The following is a 12,029-nucleotide window of genomic DNA, read 5'->3' on the forward strand; positions in this document are numbered from 1 at the left end:
GGGGGGGGGGGGGGGGGGGGGGGGGGGGTGGGGGTGGACGGGTGATAGACATTGGGGAGGGTATGTGCTATGGTGAGAGCTGTGAATTGTGCAAGACTGTTGAATCTCAGATCTGTACCTCTGAAACAAATAATACATTATATGTTAAGAAAAAAAAAGAAGAAGAAGAAGATAGCAGGAGGGGAAGAATGAAGGTGGGGAAATCGGAGGGGGAGACGAACCATGAGAAACAATGGACTCTGAAAAACAAACTGAGGGTTCTAGAGGGGAGGGGGGTGGGAGGATGGGTTGGCCTGGTGATGGGTATTAAGGAGGGCACGTTCTGCATGGAGCACTGGGTGTTATGCACAAACAATGAATCATGGAACACTATATCTAAAACTAATGATGTAATGTATGGGGATTAACATAACAATAAAAAAATTATAAAAAAAAAGAAATGGGCAAAAGATCTGAATAGACATTTTTCAAAAAAAGACATCCAGACGGCCAACAGACATATGAAAAGATGCTCAGCATCACTCATCATCAGGGAAATGTAAATCAAAACCACAATGAAATATCACCTCACACCTGTCAGAATGGCTAAAATCAACACGGAAAACAAGAGGTGTTGGCGAGGATGCGGAGAAAGGGGACCCCTCGTGCCCTGTTGGTGGGAATGCAAGCTGCCCAGCCACTGCGGACAACAGTATGGAGGGTCCTCAACAAGCTAAACATAGAAATACCATATGGTCCAGTAATCCCACTACTGGGCTATTTACCTGATGAAACAAAAACACAATCTGCACCCCGTGTTCACTGCAGTGATACTGACTGCTGCCCAGATATGGAGGCAACCCGAGTGTCTGCCCGTGGATGGATGGATGGATGGATGGAGGGATGGATGGATGGATGGATGGGGCGATGGATGGATGGATGGATGGATGGAGGGAGGGATGGATGGATGGAGGGAGGGAGGGAGGGATGGATGGAGGGATGGAGGGATGGAGGGATGGATGGATGGATGGATGGAGGTGTGGTGTTATGTGTATCACAGAATATGAATCAGCTATAAAGAGAGGATGAAATCCCGCCATCTGCAACAACGTGGATGGACCTCGAAGGTACTACGCATAGCAAAATAAATCAGACAGAAAAAGACACTTATATGTGGAATCTAGAAAACAGAACGAATGAACAAACAAAATAAGCTCAAGAGCTCACAGATGCAGAGAATAGAGTGGTGGTTGCCAGAGGCAGGGGTTGCTGGATGGGCAAAGGGAGGGAAGGAAGACAGGGGCGGGGGGGGGGAGGACAGGGGGAAGGGGGAGGGAAGGAGGGGTGAGGGGAAGGAGGGAGAGGAGATGGGTCTGACCGCAAACAGGCCCAGACACTGGGAACTCCCGGGATAAAAGGAGGAGATGCCCCTTGCGGCCTGGAAATCCCTTTCCCAGATGGAAATATCGAGGCCCGGCTCCTGACCAAAACACACCCGTGACCGGCCTCCTGGATGCGGAACCCTCCATCTCCCCTCCATCTCAGCCACGCCCGCGGGCACCCGGGGGAGCTGACGGAAGGGTCAGGCGCACAAGATGGGAAAGCATCCTGGCAACCATCTTGACAATTCTTGGCCAATTCCTCGCTGTTCGCTTTAAAATGAAAGTGTGGTGACTACGTGCTTGGCTCCATGTCACCTTGTGCAAAGAGCTGGGTCTGGGAGGAGGGCGGTTAGGGCCTTCCTCAGCCGGGCCCAGAGGGTGCGTGGGCTCACCTGGGGGCGCACGGCAGGAGGAAGTCTGCTCCCCAGGGCCCTTCGCAGCACCGACTGAGCATCTCCCGGGGGCCGAGCCGAGCTCCAGAGAGGGGGTGGTGGGCGGGCCAGGGAGGCCAATGTGAGGAAAGGGCCCCGGACCTCAGGGGCTGACAGCCTAGCGCAGGAGTCGGCCAAACACAAACCTGCCCATGAGGCCACATTCACTCTCGTGTTAGGTCCGCCACCGCCGTGACGGGAGACCACGTGGCCTGCGAGGCCCAGACCAGCCACTCGCCAGCCCATTACAGACACGGTTTGCCGACCCCCGGTCCAGCAGACGGAACCCAGTTCCAACATCATGGCATGAATCCATACCGGCCCTGAGCGTGGAGGACCCAACGTGGAGCGTGGAGCACGTGGGGGACTCCTGGGTCCGCCTCTCAGAGCCAGCCAGGGCCAGGGGCTCCCATGCCACCCACGTGCACGGGGGCTCTTCTTCACTGCTGGGCACCCACCAGCCCTCCCCACCTCCGCTTGGCTGGTCAGAGGAGATGGCCCTCTTGTCCCCACTTTCTGAAACGTAAAATCTCACTGTCCCGTTTGCTCTGGCTCAGGGACACATACATACCGTTTCTGGGAAGGCTGCATTAAAGCTGAAACTTTATCATCGTAGAACTTCTTCATCGCAAACCTGTCGAGGGCCTGGTCGGCACTGAGAAAGGAGAGAGGGAGAGAGAGAGAGAGAGACGCAGCATTCAGCGTGGACGCCGCGGGTGGCGGGCTGGCGGGGACAGGTGCTATGGCCCGCAGGCCTGGAACGCCGTCCAACACAGCAGCACCCTCTCTCCTTCCCACAGGCGGGCATGGGGCTGGCATCCTGAACTGTCCCCTTGCCACACCGGCCCCATGACAGCAGGGAAGCAGCAGAGGGCTCTGTGTGAGTGTCGGGATCCCGAGGGTTTGGGGCACACCCGGAGACCACGGTTAGTGACAGCCAGCAAGCCCCCGGGGGCCAGCTCGGGACCCGCAGGGAGTCACGACTCTCAGCAGGCCTGAGGGGGTCAGACGGCGGCGGCCGATGAGGGTGGCGAGCTTCCAAGCCCTCATGGCTGCACATCGTGGTCCTCAAGTCTCAGCCACAGGCAACCCTGCTCCCCAACGACCCAAAGCCCACAAGCAGAGCGCACTCAGCAGGATCCTCAGGAGACCCGGTAGCCGGGCATTCATGGGTCTGCCTGATCTGACTTCAGATACATCGTGGGACATGCGTGTAAGAGGTCGCGGAACTGAGTCCTGTTTGAGCCCAAAGCTTCCCTGAAAATCTGACGGCAGTTGGGCCCTCCCCTTGCAGCATGCATGCATGCACCCCTGCAGAACACGGGGATTCACCACGTGCGTTTGTCCTGGGCTGCACTGGCGGGGCTGTCCCAGAAAGAAGGTCCCCTTCAGCACTGAGCATTCACCGTATCGAGGGCGTTATGTTTCTAAGCTGAAATGTGCCCACCCTCACTTGTACGCATTCCTCTTCCCGGAGCTCACAGGTCTTACCAAATGCTGACAATGCATTTCTGGCATGTGTGTGCGTGCGTGTGTGTGTGTGTGTTCAGAACTAACATCACTGTCAGCATTAGGAGTGTTCCTGCTGACGGTCTCCCTGAACGCTCGTCTCCAGGGTGCTGACCCAAGAGCCTTCCTGCTACTTGCTGATTTCTAGTTTCTGATGCAATCTCGAGCACGGTTAATGACAGAGGTTTTAGAAATGCGTGCTCCCCGTGACGGCTTCTGGGAATGTCATCTAAGCGGGGAAGCGGAGAAATGATTGAGGACACATGTATGTGTGAGAGGCTGGTCATCACGGCAAGCTCCGAGCAGGGAATCACGAGAAGCTACCTCGACAGGGACAATCCACCCGTGCCTAACGACCTAACACCGCCTCCACACACGGGGCCGGGCCACCACCTCTACGAGGCCGGGGCGCACGTTCGGGAAAGAGTGGTGATTGAGAAAAACAGGGTGGAGCCACGCTGCTGGGGCGGAAATGTGAGGGCGACGCCGAGCAGGGTCCGCACGTCTGGGCTCAGCTGGGGGACTCGGTGTGAGCAGCAACCTCGGGCTCTGGCGCACACACAAACCCTTATTATCACCGAGAAGGGATCTGGGTTTCACGGGCGCTTGGGTTTCCTCCCTGGCAGGCACCAGCTCCACAGTTTGTGTCCAGAGAAAACACGTGGAAAGTCAGATTTCACTCCTTGCTGCTGGAAAGGGCAGGATTTATCGGCTAATGTGAACAGAGCCTGTATGTCCTCAGCGTGGAGCGGCCCTTGACTCACAATGCAGCCATTGAAACGACAGGGTAAATGCAAACCCACAAAGAACGATATTTCTGGACTGGATTTCAGTGGGAGTGAGATGTGTGCTTGGGGCGCTGTGTGTCTGGGGGCACCGTGTGTCTTGGGGCACTGCACGTCTCGGGGGCACCGTGCGTCTGGGGGCACTGCACGTCTAGGGGGCACCGTGCATCTGGGGGCACCGTGTGTCCAGGGGCGCCGCGTGTCCGGGGGCACCGTGTGTCTGGGGGCACTGTGCGTCCGGGGGTACCGCGCATCTGGGGGCACCGTGTGTCCGGGGACACTGCACGTCCGGGGGCACCGTGTGTCCGGGGGCACCAGGGATTTTGGGGCACCGCGCCTCTGCAGACACCACGAGCCCCCCCAGCGCCAGCAGGTTCCCACTAGCCTTGCTGTGCCCGCCGTCCCAGCCTCCTGTGGGCAGGTCCCCTGGTGGCTCTTCCACCTCCTGCGGACCAGACGAGACCGGGCTTCCTGCTCACAGGCCGGGAGACCATGAGCACGCCTAAGCCTCAGTCTTGTCACCTGTAAAGTACGAGTGGTGACAACTGCCCCCTGGGTTACCCCGGAGGACTGAGGGAGAAAAGACAAATCTGCAGAGCACTTCCCGGAGACCCAGGGCACGCAAAGCACGGCGGCCGTGGCCACTCGGCTTTACAGGGTAGAAGGTGCTCAGTGAGACCGCGCGGCTCTTGCTTCCAGTACTGGTCCCGTCCACCCCTACGGTTTCTGTTGGAGACGGACAGTGCGCTCACTTTACTTCTGCCGCCGCCACCGAAACGTCAGCATGAGGCAGACAGAGCCGCACATCCTCAGCTGGGGCTGGTTTCCCGGCCGAGCTGCCCCCCCCCAGACCTGCCGGCAGCCCCGGCAGCGCGGACGCCCCACGTACCTGGCCGAGACGTTGGTGAAGTGCATGTAGGATGATATGACCACGCCGATGCGTCCCTTTCCGCCCTGCAGGAGACAAAAGAGGGACTCGGTTTCTCTCGACTCCCGTGGCAGAGGTGGAAGGCTCATTCGCTCGGGATGACAAAGAGCTTGCATTGCTGGGGAGCCACCCTCAGCTTCCTCTGGTCCTGGCTCCGGGGGACGGCCTTACCCAGCCCAGCAGGCAGCGGACACGCCGGGAGCCCGCGGCAGGAGCCAGCACCGCCTGGGGCATCCGTGGGCGCCCCGAGGGCAGATCTGCACAGAGGCGGCCAGTCAGCTCACCAGGTCCCACGGGGGCCACAAGAACGTGCCAGGGAGGAAGCACTTAGCGTGATTTCACTACAGGTGACAGAGACCTGAACGCCTGCCTCATGGGCTGAGGGCTCTGAGTGCACGCAGCCCCGGAGAGCCCAGAGGGCATCACCCCGCTGCCCCCCTGACCCAGCCCTGCCCAGTTCCACCGGGACCACGGCCCCGACATGCAGGGCTCAGCCCGCGACCACAGATACACACGGCCCAGATGGGAAGCTGCCAGAACCCCAGGCCAACGGGACCCACAGGAGGGGGTGTGTGGAAGCACCACGGCCGTGACAGGCCACCCACACCCAGAGCCGTGGACTGCCACCTTCTGGAACATACTGCCAAGACCCAGATCAACGGTCAGCAAACCACAGTCCACAAGCCACTTCTGCCCACCCCGGGTCCTGCAACCTGCGAGCCACGAGTTGTCAAGTTTTAGAACAAGTGAAGAAGAATCAAAAGAATCAGAAGAATACCCTTCCGTGACACACGAAGCACCGAAAGCTCAACCGTCACGGCCCGCAAATAAAGTCTGACGGAACACGGCCACGCCTGTCCGTTCAGGCGCATCGGGGGCTAGATCCACAGGCAACGGCAGGTGTGAGCAGTTACGACGAGACCCTGCAGCCCCCAGAGCCCAAACTATCTGCTGTCTGGGTTTTTCACGAGTTAGGCAAGCCAGAGAGAGGAGCACACGTGCTCGTCCCCACGTCTGTCCTGGAAAAGAAACAGCTGAGCAAACCCAGTCCACACCTCCGAGGGGCCCACGACGGTGTGTGACCGTCACCCAGAGCCCACGCCTCTCTGTCCCATGCACGTCAGGCTACAAGCAAACACCTCCTCTGTCACGTCGGGTGTGCGTGGGGCACACGCAGCTGCCATGCTCGGGCAAGTCCCTGCGTTTCTGGTGACTCCTGAGAGGCCGAACTCGAGCAGGACCATCAGAACCACTGACTGCACCACTTGCCGAGGGGGTGGCCTTCCCCAGCGACTCAAAACCAAACAGCATGGGGGACAAAGCCTTCCAGAGGAGCTGCCGGCTAGGTCCGCTCAGCCAGTCGCCAGCAGGTGGAGGTGAGGGGGCCCGGCGCAAAGCCGCACAAACCCGCCCTGCGCAGCGGACAGGAGGGCAGGGCCGTCCCCATGCTGGGCCTGGGTCTGCCCTCCCCCCGGCCAGGGGCCCAGCTCCACTCCCGTTCCTGGCACACACAGCAGGAAGCGCACCTTCCTCGGAGCTCACGGGTTTGGGCAAATGATCCTGATCTCACCCCCGCCACGAGCTAGATGCACTTCTGTTAATGTCGACATCTGGAAGGTCACGTGAAGTGAAGACTTCTCTCTCAGGGCACATTTTCTAGAATGTCTCGGGAAGGGCTCGCATGTCCCCAGAACGGAGCAAGAGAGGAGCAAATAGTTTTCAAACTCCCGACGTGCTCCTGATAAATCCCGCTAACAAGACTTGTCCCGGGGCGCCCGGGTGGCTCAGTCGGTGAAGCATCTGCCTTCAGCTCGGGTCGTGATCCCGGGGTCCTGGGATCGAGCCCCGCATCGGACTCCCTGCTCAGCGGGGAGCCTGCTTCTCCCTCTGCCCCTACCCTCCTCCTCGTGCACATGCACCATGCACACACACTCTCTCAAATAAATAAATAAAATCTTTAATTTAAAAAAAAAAAAAAGACTTGTCCAGAGAGCCGAGCCCTGGGTAGGACCAGCACATGTTTTGGAGATCTCTCTGCAGTGAGTCTGTCACCTGTGATGCAGCTATTATAAAGGATACCATAATCGACTTCATTAAAAAGTGAAGTCAGTGACAAAAACGGGACACGTGGTTAAGGAGAGCTTCTCAAAGTCCGGCACGCCAGAATCTTCTGGGGGCCCCGGCAGGCAGCAGGTCGGGGTGAACGGGACCTGCACTTCTCACCTGATCCAGGTAGCTGGGCTGCTCCCCCCCCCCCCCCCCCCCCCGCGAACTGCGCACACAAAGCCCCGTGCACTGAACTCCGGGAGGAGCATCCTCAAATCACCAGGCCAAGCCTGATGGAAAGCAGTTTGTTTTAACTGACAAGAACTGGCTAAAAAAAAAAAAAAAAAAAAAAAGCCTATCTTCTTTTGAAGTTTGCACCAAAACACAAACCTGGAGAGGAGATCCTTAATATAATGCGACCCTAAAAGGCCCCAGTGAACGTAATTTCGTAAGAAAACGAATAGGGGACCTGACTGTTTGCTGGAGAAGGTAATCAAGTCAGGTGTGAGAAGAAGCAAGAAAAGTGAGAAAGAAACAGCACACCCATTCGTGTGCACCTGCCAGGATTTGCTCAGAGCCGGGGTCCCGCCGCACACCACGACCCAGGCCCGCCGCCTTCCTACAGACCTCACGCGAGCGAGTCTCAGAACCCCTAGGGGACAGTGGCTCAGACGGCCCAACGTAGCTTGAGGGGAAGGGTCTCTGCACCTCAACTCCACAAGGCAATGGATTTTCCTGCAGCTTTTGAATGTGCAAAAATCCGAAAAAGAGACATTTCAAGAAGGAATCGTCCACATGTTCGTGATGTTCCAAAGGTCACAGGAACATGGTGTGTCACGTACAAAGTGAGGAGGGGCACCTTCCTTCTGGGAGCACCGTCCCTTCCCAAAGTGCCTCCCACAGGCTGCACCGCATGGCAGGTCTGCGTCCTTCATGGAGGGTCCAGGGGGGCTTCCCCGCTCGGGACAGCGGTGTTCCGTCGAGCCCTGTTCTCCACCCATCAGACCCGAGGACTGGGAAGTGCAGGAAGGCAGCGAGAAACCAGAGGAGTAAGAGGAAAGCTCCCAGGAGGTCGGAGGTCAGGTGCAGCCAGGACAGAGGTGCGCCCTCCCCCCGGCCAGCATTGGCCACCCTGCCGGGCGCGGCCAGCTCCCATCCCCCTCGAGCGGCCGGCTGGGCGAGGACCACGCGTTCGCAGCAAACAGCATCCCGCCCCCAGGCTCAGATGGATCAACTATAGCAGGACTCAGACAGCCCCGCACGTCCTCGGCCGCTCCTTCTCAAAAGGGCTTTCCAAAAAAAACCAAACCGCGTAAAGATAAAATGGTTCACTATCGTCCATGCCTTTCGTTCATTTCAAAATGTCCAGCTATGCGTTCATCGACCCGAGGCCTGCAAATTCTAGAGCCAAACTCCGGGAGAGCGAGGACAAACACCGGCAGATCCGGACATGGGCGTGAAAGGCGGTCCCCGTGGGGCCCCGAGCACGGGGCACACTCACCCTGCAGTGGATGACCACCACGTGCTGGGGGTCACTGTTCAGCCAGGACTCCTGCGCCTTGCAGATGGTGCACACCTGGTCCAGGGGCGGTGCGTGCAGCTCCGGCCAGCCCACGTCCAGGATCTGCAAGGAGAGACGGGTTCTCTACCAAAACCCTGCCGCGAGTTCCTTTCCTAAAGCCTGCTGGGAGTGTGGCCAGGAGCCTTCACCGAGAAGGAACACGGGGCGGATTACGTTGCCCCCGTGAGACGTCCATCCCCATCTTATCTGCTCTCCAGCAGCTGGGACGGCTATTCTAGAAAGGGCTTTCAGAGCCGCTAATGGGGCATGGCTCATGGGGAGGGCCGAGGCCGGGCCAGATCTGAAACGGGAGTTCTTGGCCGGAGCTGCGGCCAAAATTCCTCTGTGCAGACTGAAATCGCAGTCTGGGAAAATGCAGGGAGCTGTTCCCCACGCACCGCGCGGATGATGTCTCAGAGAGCAGCCCGTCCTGCGTGCTTGAAGAAAACATGCCCCTCTCAGGACCGGAGTGTGCCCACGAGGGAGGAAGCACCGTGAGCCCGGGTTACAGTTCGGAGCAGGAACAGAGACGGTCCTCACCGCATGACGTGGAACACAGCGTGTCCTTGCACGGGAAACAGCCTCCCCGAGCAACCTGACACCCTCCACCACCCCCCAGCGATGCAAAATACGTCCTATTCCACCTTCCTTTTCTTAAGGGGAGAGGTCTCTTCTATAAAAGTAACAGAAACAGTGCAAAATGATGGGAAAATTTCAGAAAAATGCCAGGAAGCTGGAAAATATCGCATACCCCTTCCACCACGTAGGGGTAACAGCTACAACACTGATGAATTCCTTAGATTTTTTTCTATGTGTCGAGCAGAGCTGAGATGCTATTATCCAGGACTTCTATATCCTACTTTTGTTACCTAGCATTAAAATAGGCAATTCACCAATGCACCATATATTCTTATTCCAACAGCTGCAGAATATCCCGACATGTGGAATACATACACGACATATACCCTAACTCACATGTATACACAAGCTTAAAGACTTCCCCTAAATCCTTGCTACGAAAAAGATGAACGCATGGAGGGGAGCATGTGAAGGCAGCAGGAGGGAGACCCTGGAGGTAGAAATGGTCTGTGGATCCCACCAACGTCAGCTTCCAGCACTAACACTTTATTACTGGTTAATGCTTATTATTAGTTAATGCGTGGTGTTACCACTGGAGAAGACTGGGTCTGGGGCTACGTGGGATCGCTCTGTATAATTCTGCAACGTCCCGTAAATCTATAATTATTTCAAACTAAAGAAATTAATTTAGGGGCGCCTGGGTGGCTCAGTTGTTAGGTGTCTGCCTTCGGCTCAGGTCGTGATCCCGGGGTCCTGGGATCGAGCCCCGCATCGGGCTCCCTGCTCCGCGGGAAGCCTGCTTCTCCCTCTCCGACTCCCCCTGCTTGTGTTCCCTCTCTCGCTGTCTCTCTGTCAAATAAATAAAATCTTTAAAAAAATAAAAAAAGAAAGAAATTAATTTAAAAATGACCCATGGGGGCACCTGACTGGCTCAGTCAGCAGAGCATGCGACTCTTGATCTCGGGGTGGTGAGTTCGAGCCCCATGATGGGTGCAGAGATTCCTTAACAATAAAAAATCTTAAAAAAAAAACCCCACAGGTTAGAACAGTTCCTGATACCCCTTACGAGGTCACATCCCACAGAGACTTGAACTGTTTTCACACGAGCAGATATGCTTCGGGGACATCTGACGAAACTCAGAACATAAAGGGTTAAGGTCGTACCTTTGGGTTAAGCTTCGTAAGGTCATATCTCTTTTCAGAAAGGTTTAACACCTGTGAAGGGGAAAGAAAAAGCCATCAGACAAGTCTGAGTCCTCGAAGGGCAAAGAGGAAATGTGTGCCTTCCAGGGACCAAGGATTGTAAAAGATTGAAACGTATATAGAAACGTTATTGTCATGGAATGAAACACAACCAGAACAAATACATAGGGACGGCGGACGGAATTGTGCGGGACCAGCCATCCTCCGGGAAGCCCGGTTGCTGGGGGGGGGGGGGGGGACGGAGGCAGCGAGGGCCAGAGCCGGCGGGGACCCCACCATGCTGCAGCAGGCCTGGGAGAGGAGATCAGGTCCCCTCACGGCAGAGACAGCTGAGCACGGGGCCTGTGCAGGTCTGCTTGGGGCGCGCGGCTCTGCCCTGACCTAGGTCCACAGCCCCTCTAACTGGACCAAGCTGCTGCACTGTCCCATTTAAGGACCAGGCTCCTGCCTTCCGGGGCCCAGGGCCCTCCTGGGTATCTGGGGACAGTGAACAGAGGGCGGACGGAGGGCAGGCGCAGGGACCAGGAGAGAGCTGACCCCTGGGCCAGGATTCCGGAGGAGGGGGACTGTTCCTGCAGAGCAGACTGCCCCGGGCAGAAGGCTGCCGTCCTGAAGATGCGGGGCCCCCAGAGCAGAAGTCTGGGTGCTGGGCTGGGACACGCTTTCCCTGCCTGCCATCAGGTCACGCTGAGGACTGCCATCCGGGGAAGAGGCAGGTGCTCAGGGGCCAGGACAGCGCTGCTCGGGCCGCACTGACCGCTCGGGCCGACACAGGCTGCTGGCGGGGGGCCCCTCGGCTCCGCTCTGCCTCTGGGCCGCTCTTGCAGACAGTCATGTAGTCATCCAAAAAGGTGGCAACCTCAGTTTGTCAGGCGGGACAGAGATGAGCAGCTTCAGCAGGTAAGGAGGCCGTGTGGGGACAGGCGCAGACGAAGCGCGGGGACTGTACTTCAGCGCCGTGGTCACACCGGGCAGCCGGGGGATGCACGGGACGCTGGCCCACACCTCCCCAGACGGGGGCTCCCTCCGACCACGTCGCACGCGTCCCCAGGGCACAGCGGCTTCCGGGCGCCCACCGTCGGTCCTCGTGGCTCAGGTCAGCAGGAGGGAAAGGCTGGGCTCTGACACCAGGATGCCGACCCCCACCGGGGCCGACGGGTCTGTCTGATGCCGCACGCCGGCCACACCGGGGGGCTGCCCACCCGCAGGGCGCCCGGGGCGGCGGCCACAGGCACAGCAGGCGGCACGGCGGACAAGAGGCCCAGGGGGAGGAGCCCCAGAGCACCTCCGTGAAACCGGGGGCCCGGAGGACCAGACGCGCAGAGGCAGGGGACCACGACCCCCACAGGCTCAGCAGCCACCCCGAGACATCAGTGACTGCTTCCCGTTTCAGCAACTCAGTGTCGTCCCAGTTACAGCGCTCCGTGTCCGCCACTGTCCCCGCGCTCAGCGTCTCCCCCCCACTCTCCCCGTGCTCACTGTCCCCCTCCACTGTCCCTGCGCTTGGTGTCCCTTCACTGTCCCCACGCTCAGCGTCTCCCCCCACTCTCCCTGTGCTCACTGTCCCCCGACACTGTCCCTGTGCTTGGTGTCCCTTCACTGTCCCCACGCTCAGCATCCCCCCCC

General features: G+C 58.3%; 1 protein-coding gene across 8 annotated transcripts in view; it reads right to left on the minus strand.

Annotated features, from left to right (window-relative positions):
• TNS3 (tensin 3) overlaps positions 1–12,029 on the minus strand; it is a 213,764-nt gene that overhangs the window by 100,676 nt on the left and 101,059 nt on the right. For all 8 annotated transcript variants that reach the window (XM_032430625.1, XM_032430620.1, XM_032430623.1 and 5 more), the window contains 4 exons: positions 10,365–10,415; positions 8,562–8,684; positions 4,976–5,040; positions 2,364–2,447 (listed from right to left, as the gene is read on the minus strand). In XM_032430625.1, the coding sequence (XP_032286516.1) occupies positions 2,364–2,447; positions 4,976–5,040; positions 8,562–8,684; positions 10,365–10,415 (323 nt within the window). The remainder of the gene's footprint in view (positions 1–2,363; positions 2,448–4,975; positions 5,041–8,561; positions 8,685–10,364; positions 10,416–12,029) is intronic.

Source organism: Phoca vitulina, unplaced genomic scaffold, assembly GCF_004348235.1.
Source record: "Phoca vitulina isolate PV1807 unplaced genomic scaffold, GSC_HSeal_1.0 scaffold44, whole genome shotgun sequence".
Classification (NCBI taxonomy): Eukaryota; Metazoa; Chordata; class Mammalia; order Carnivora; family Phocidae; genus Phoca; species Phoca vitulina.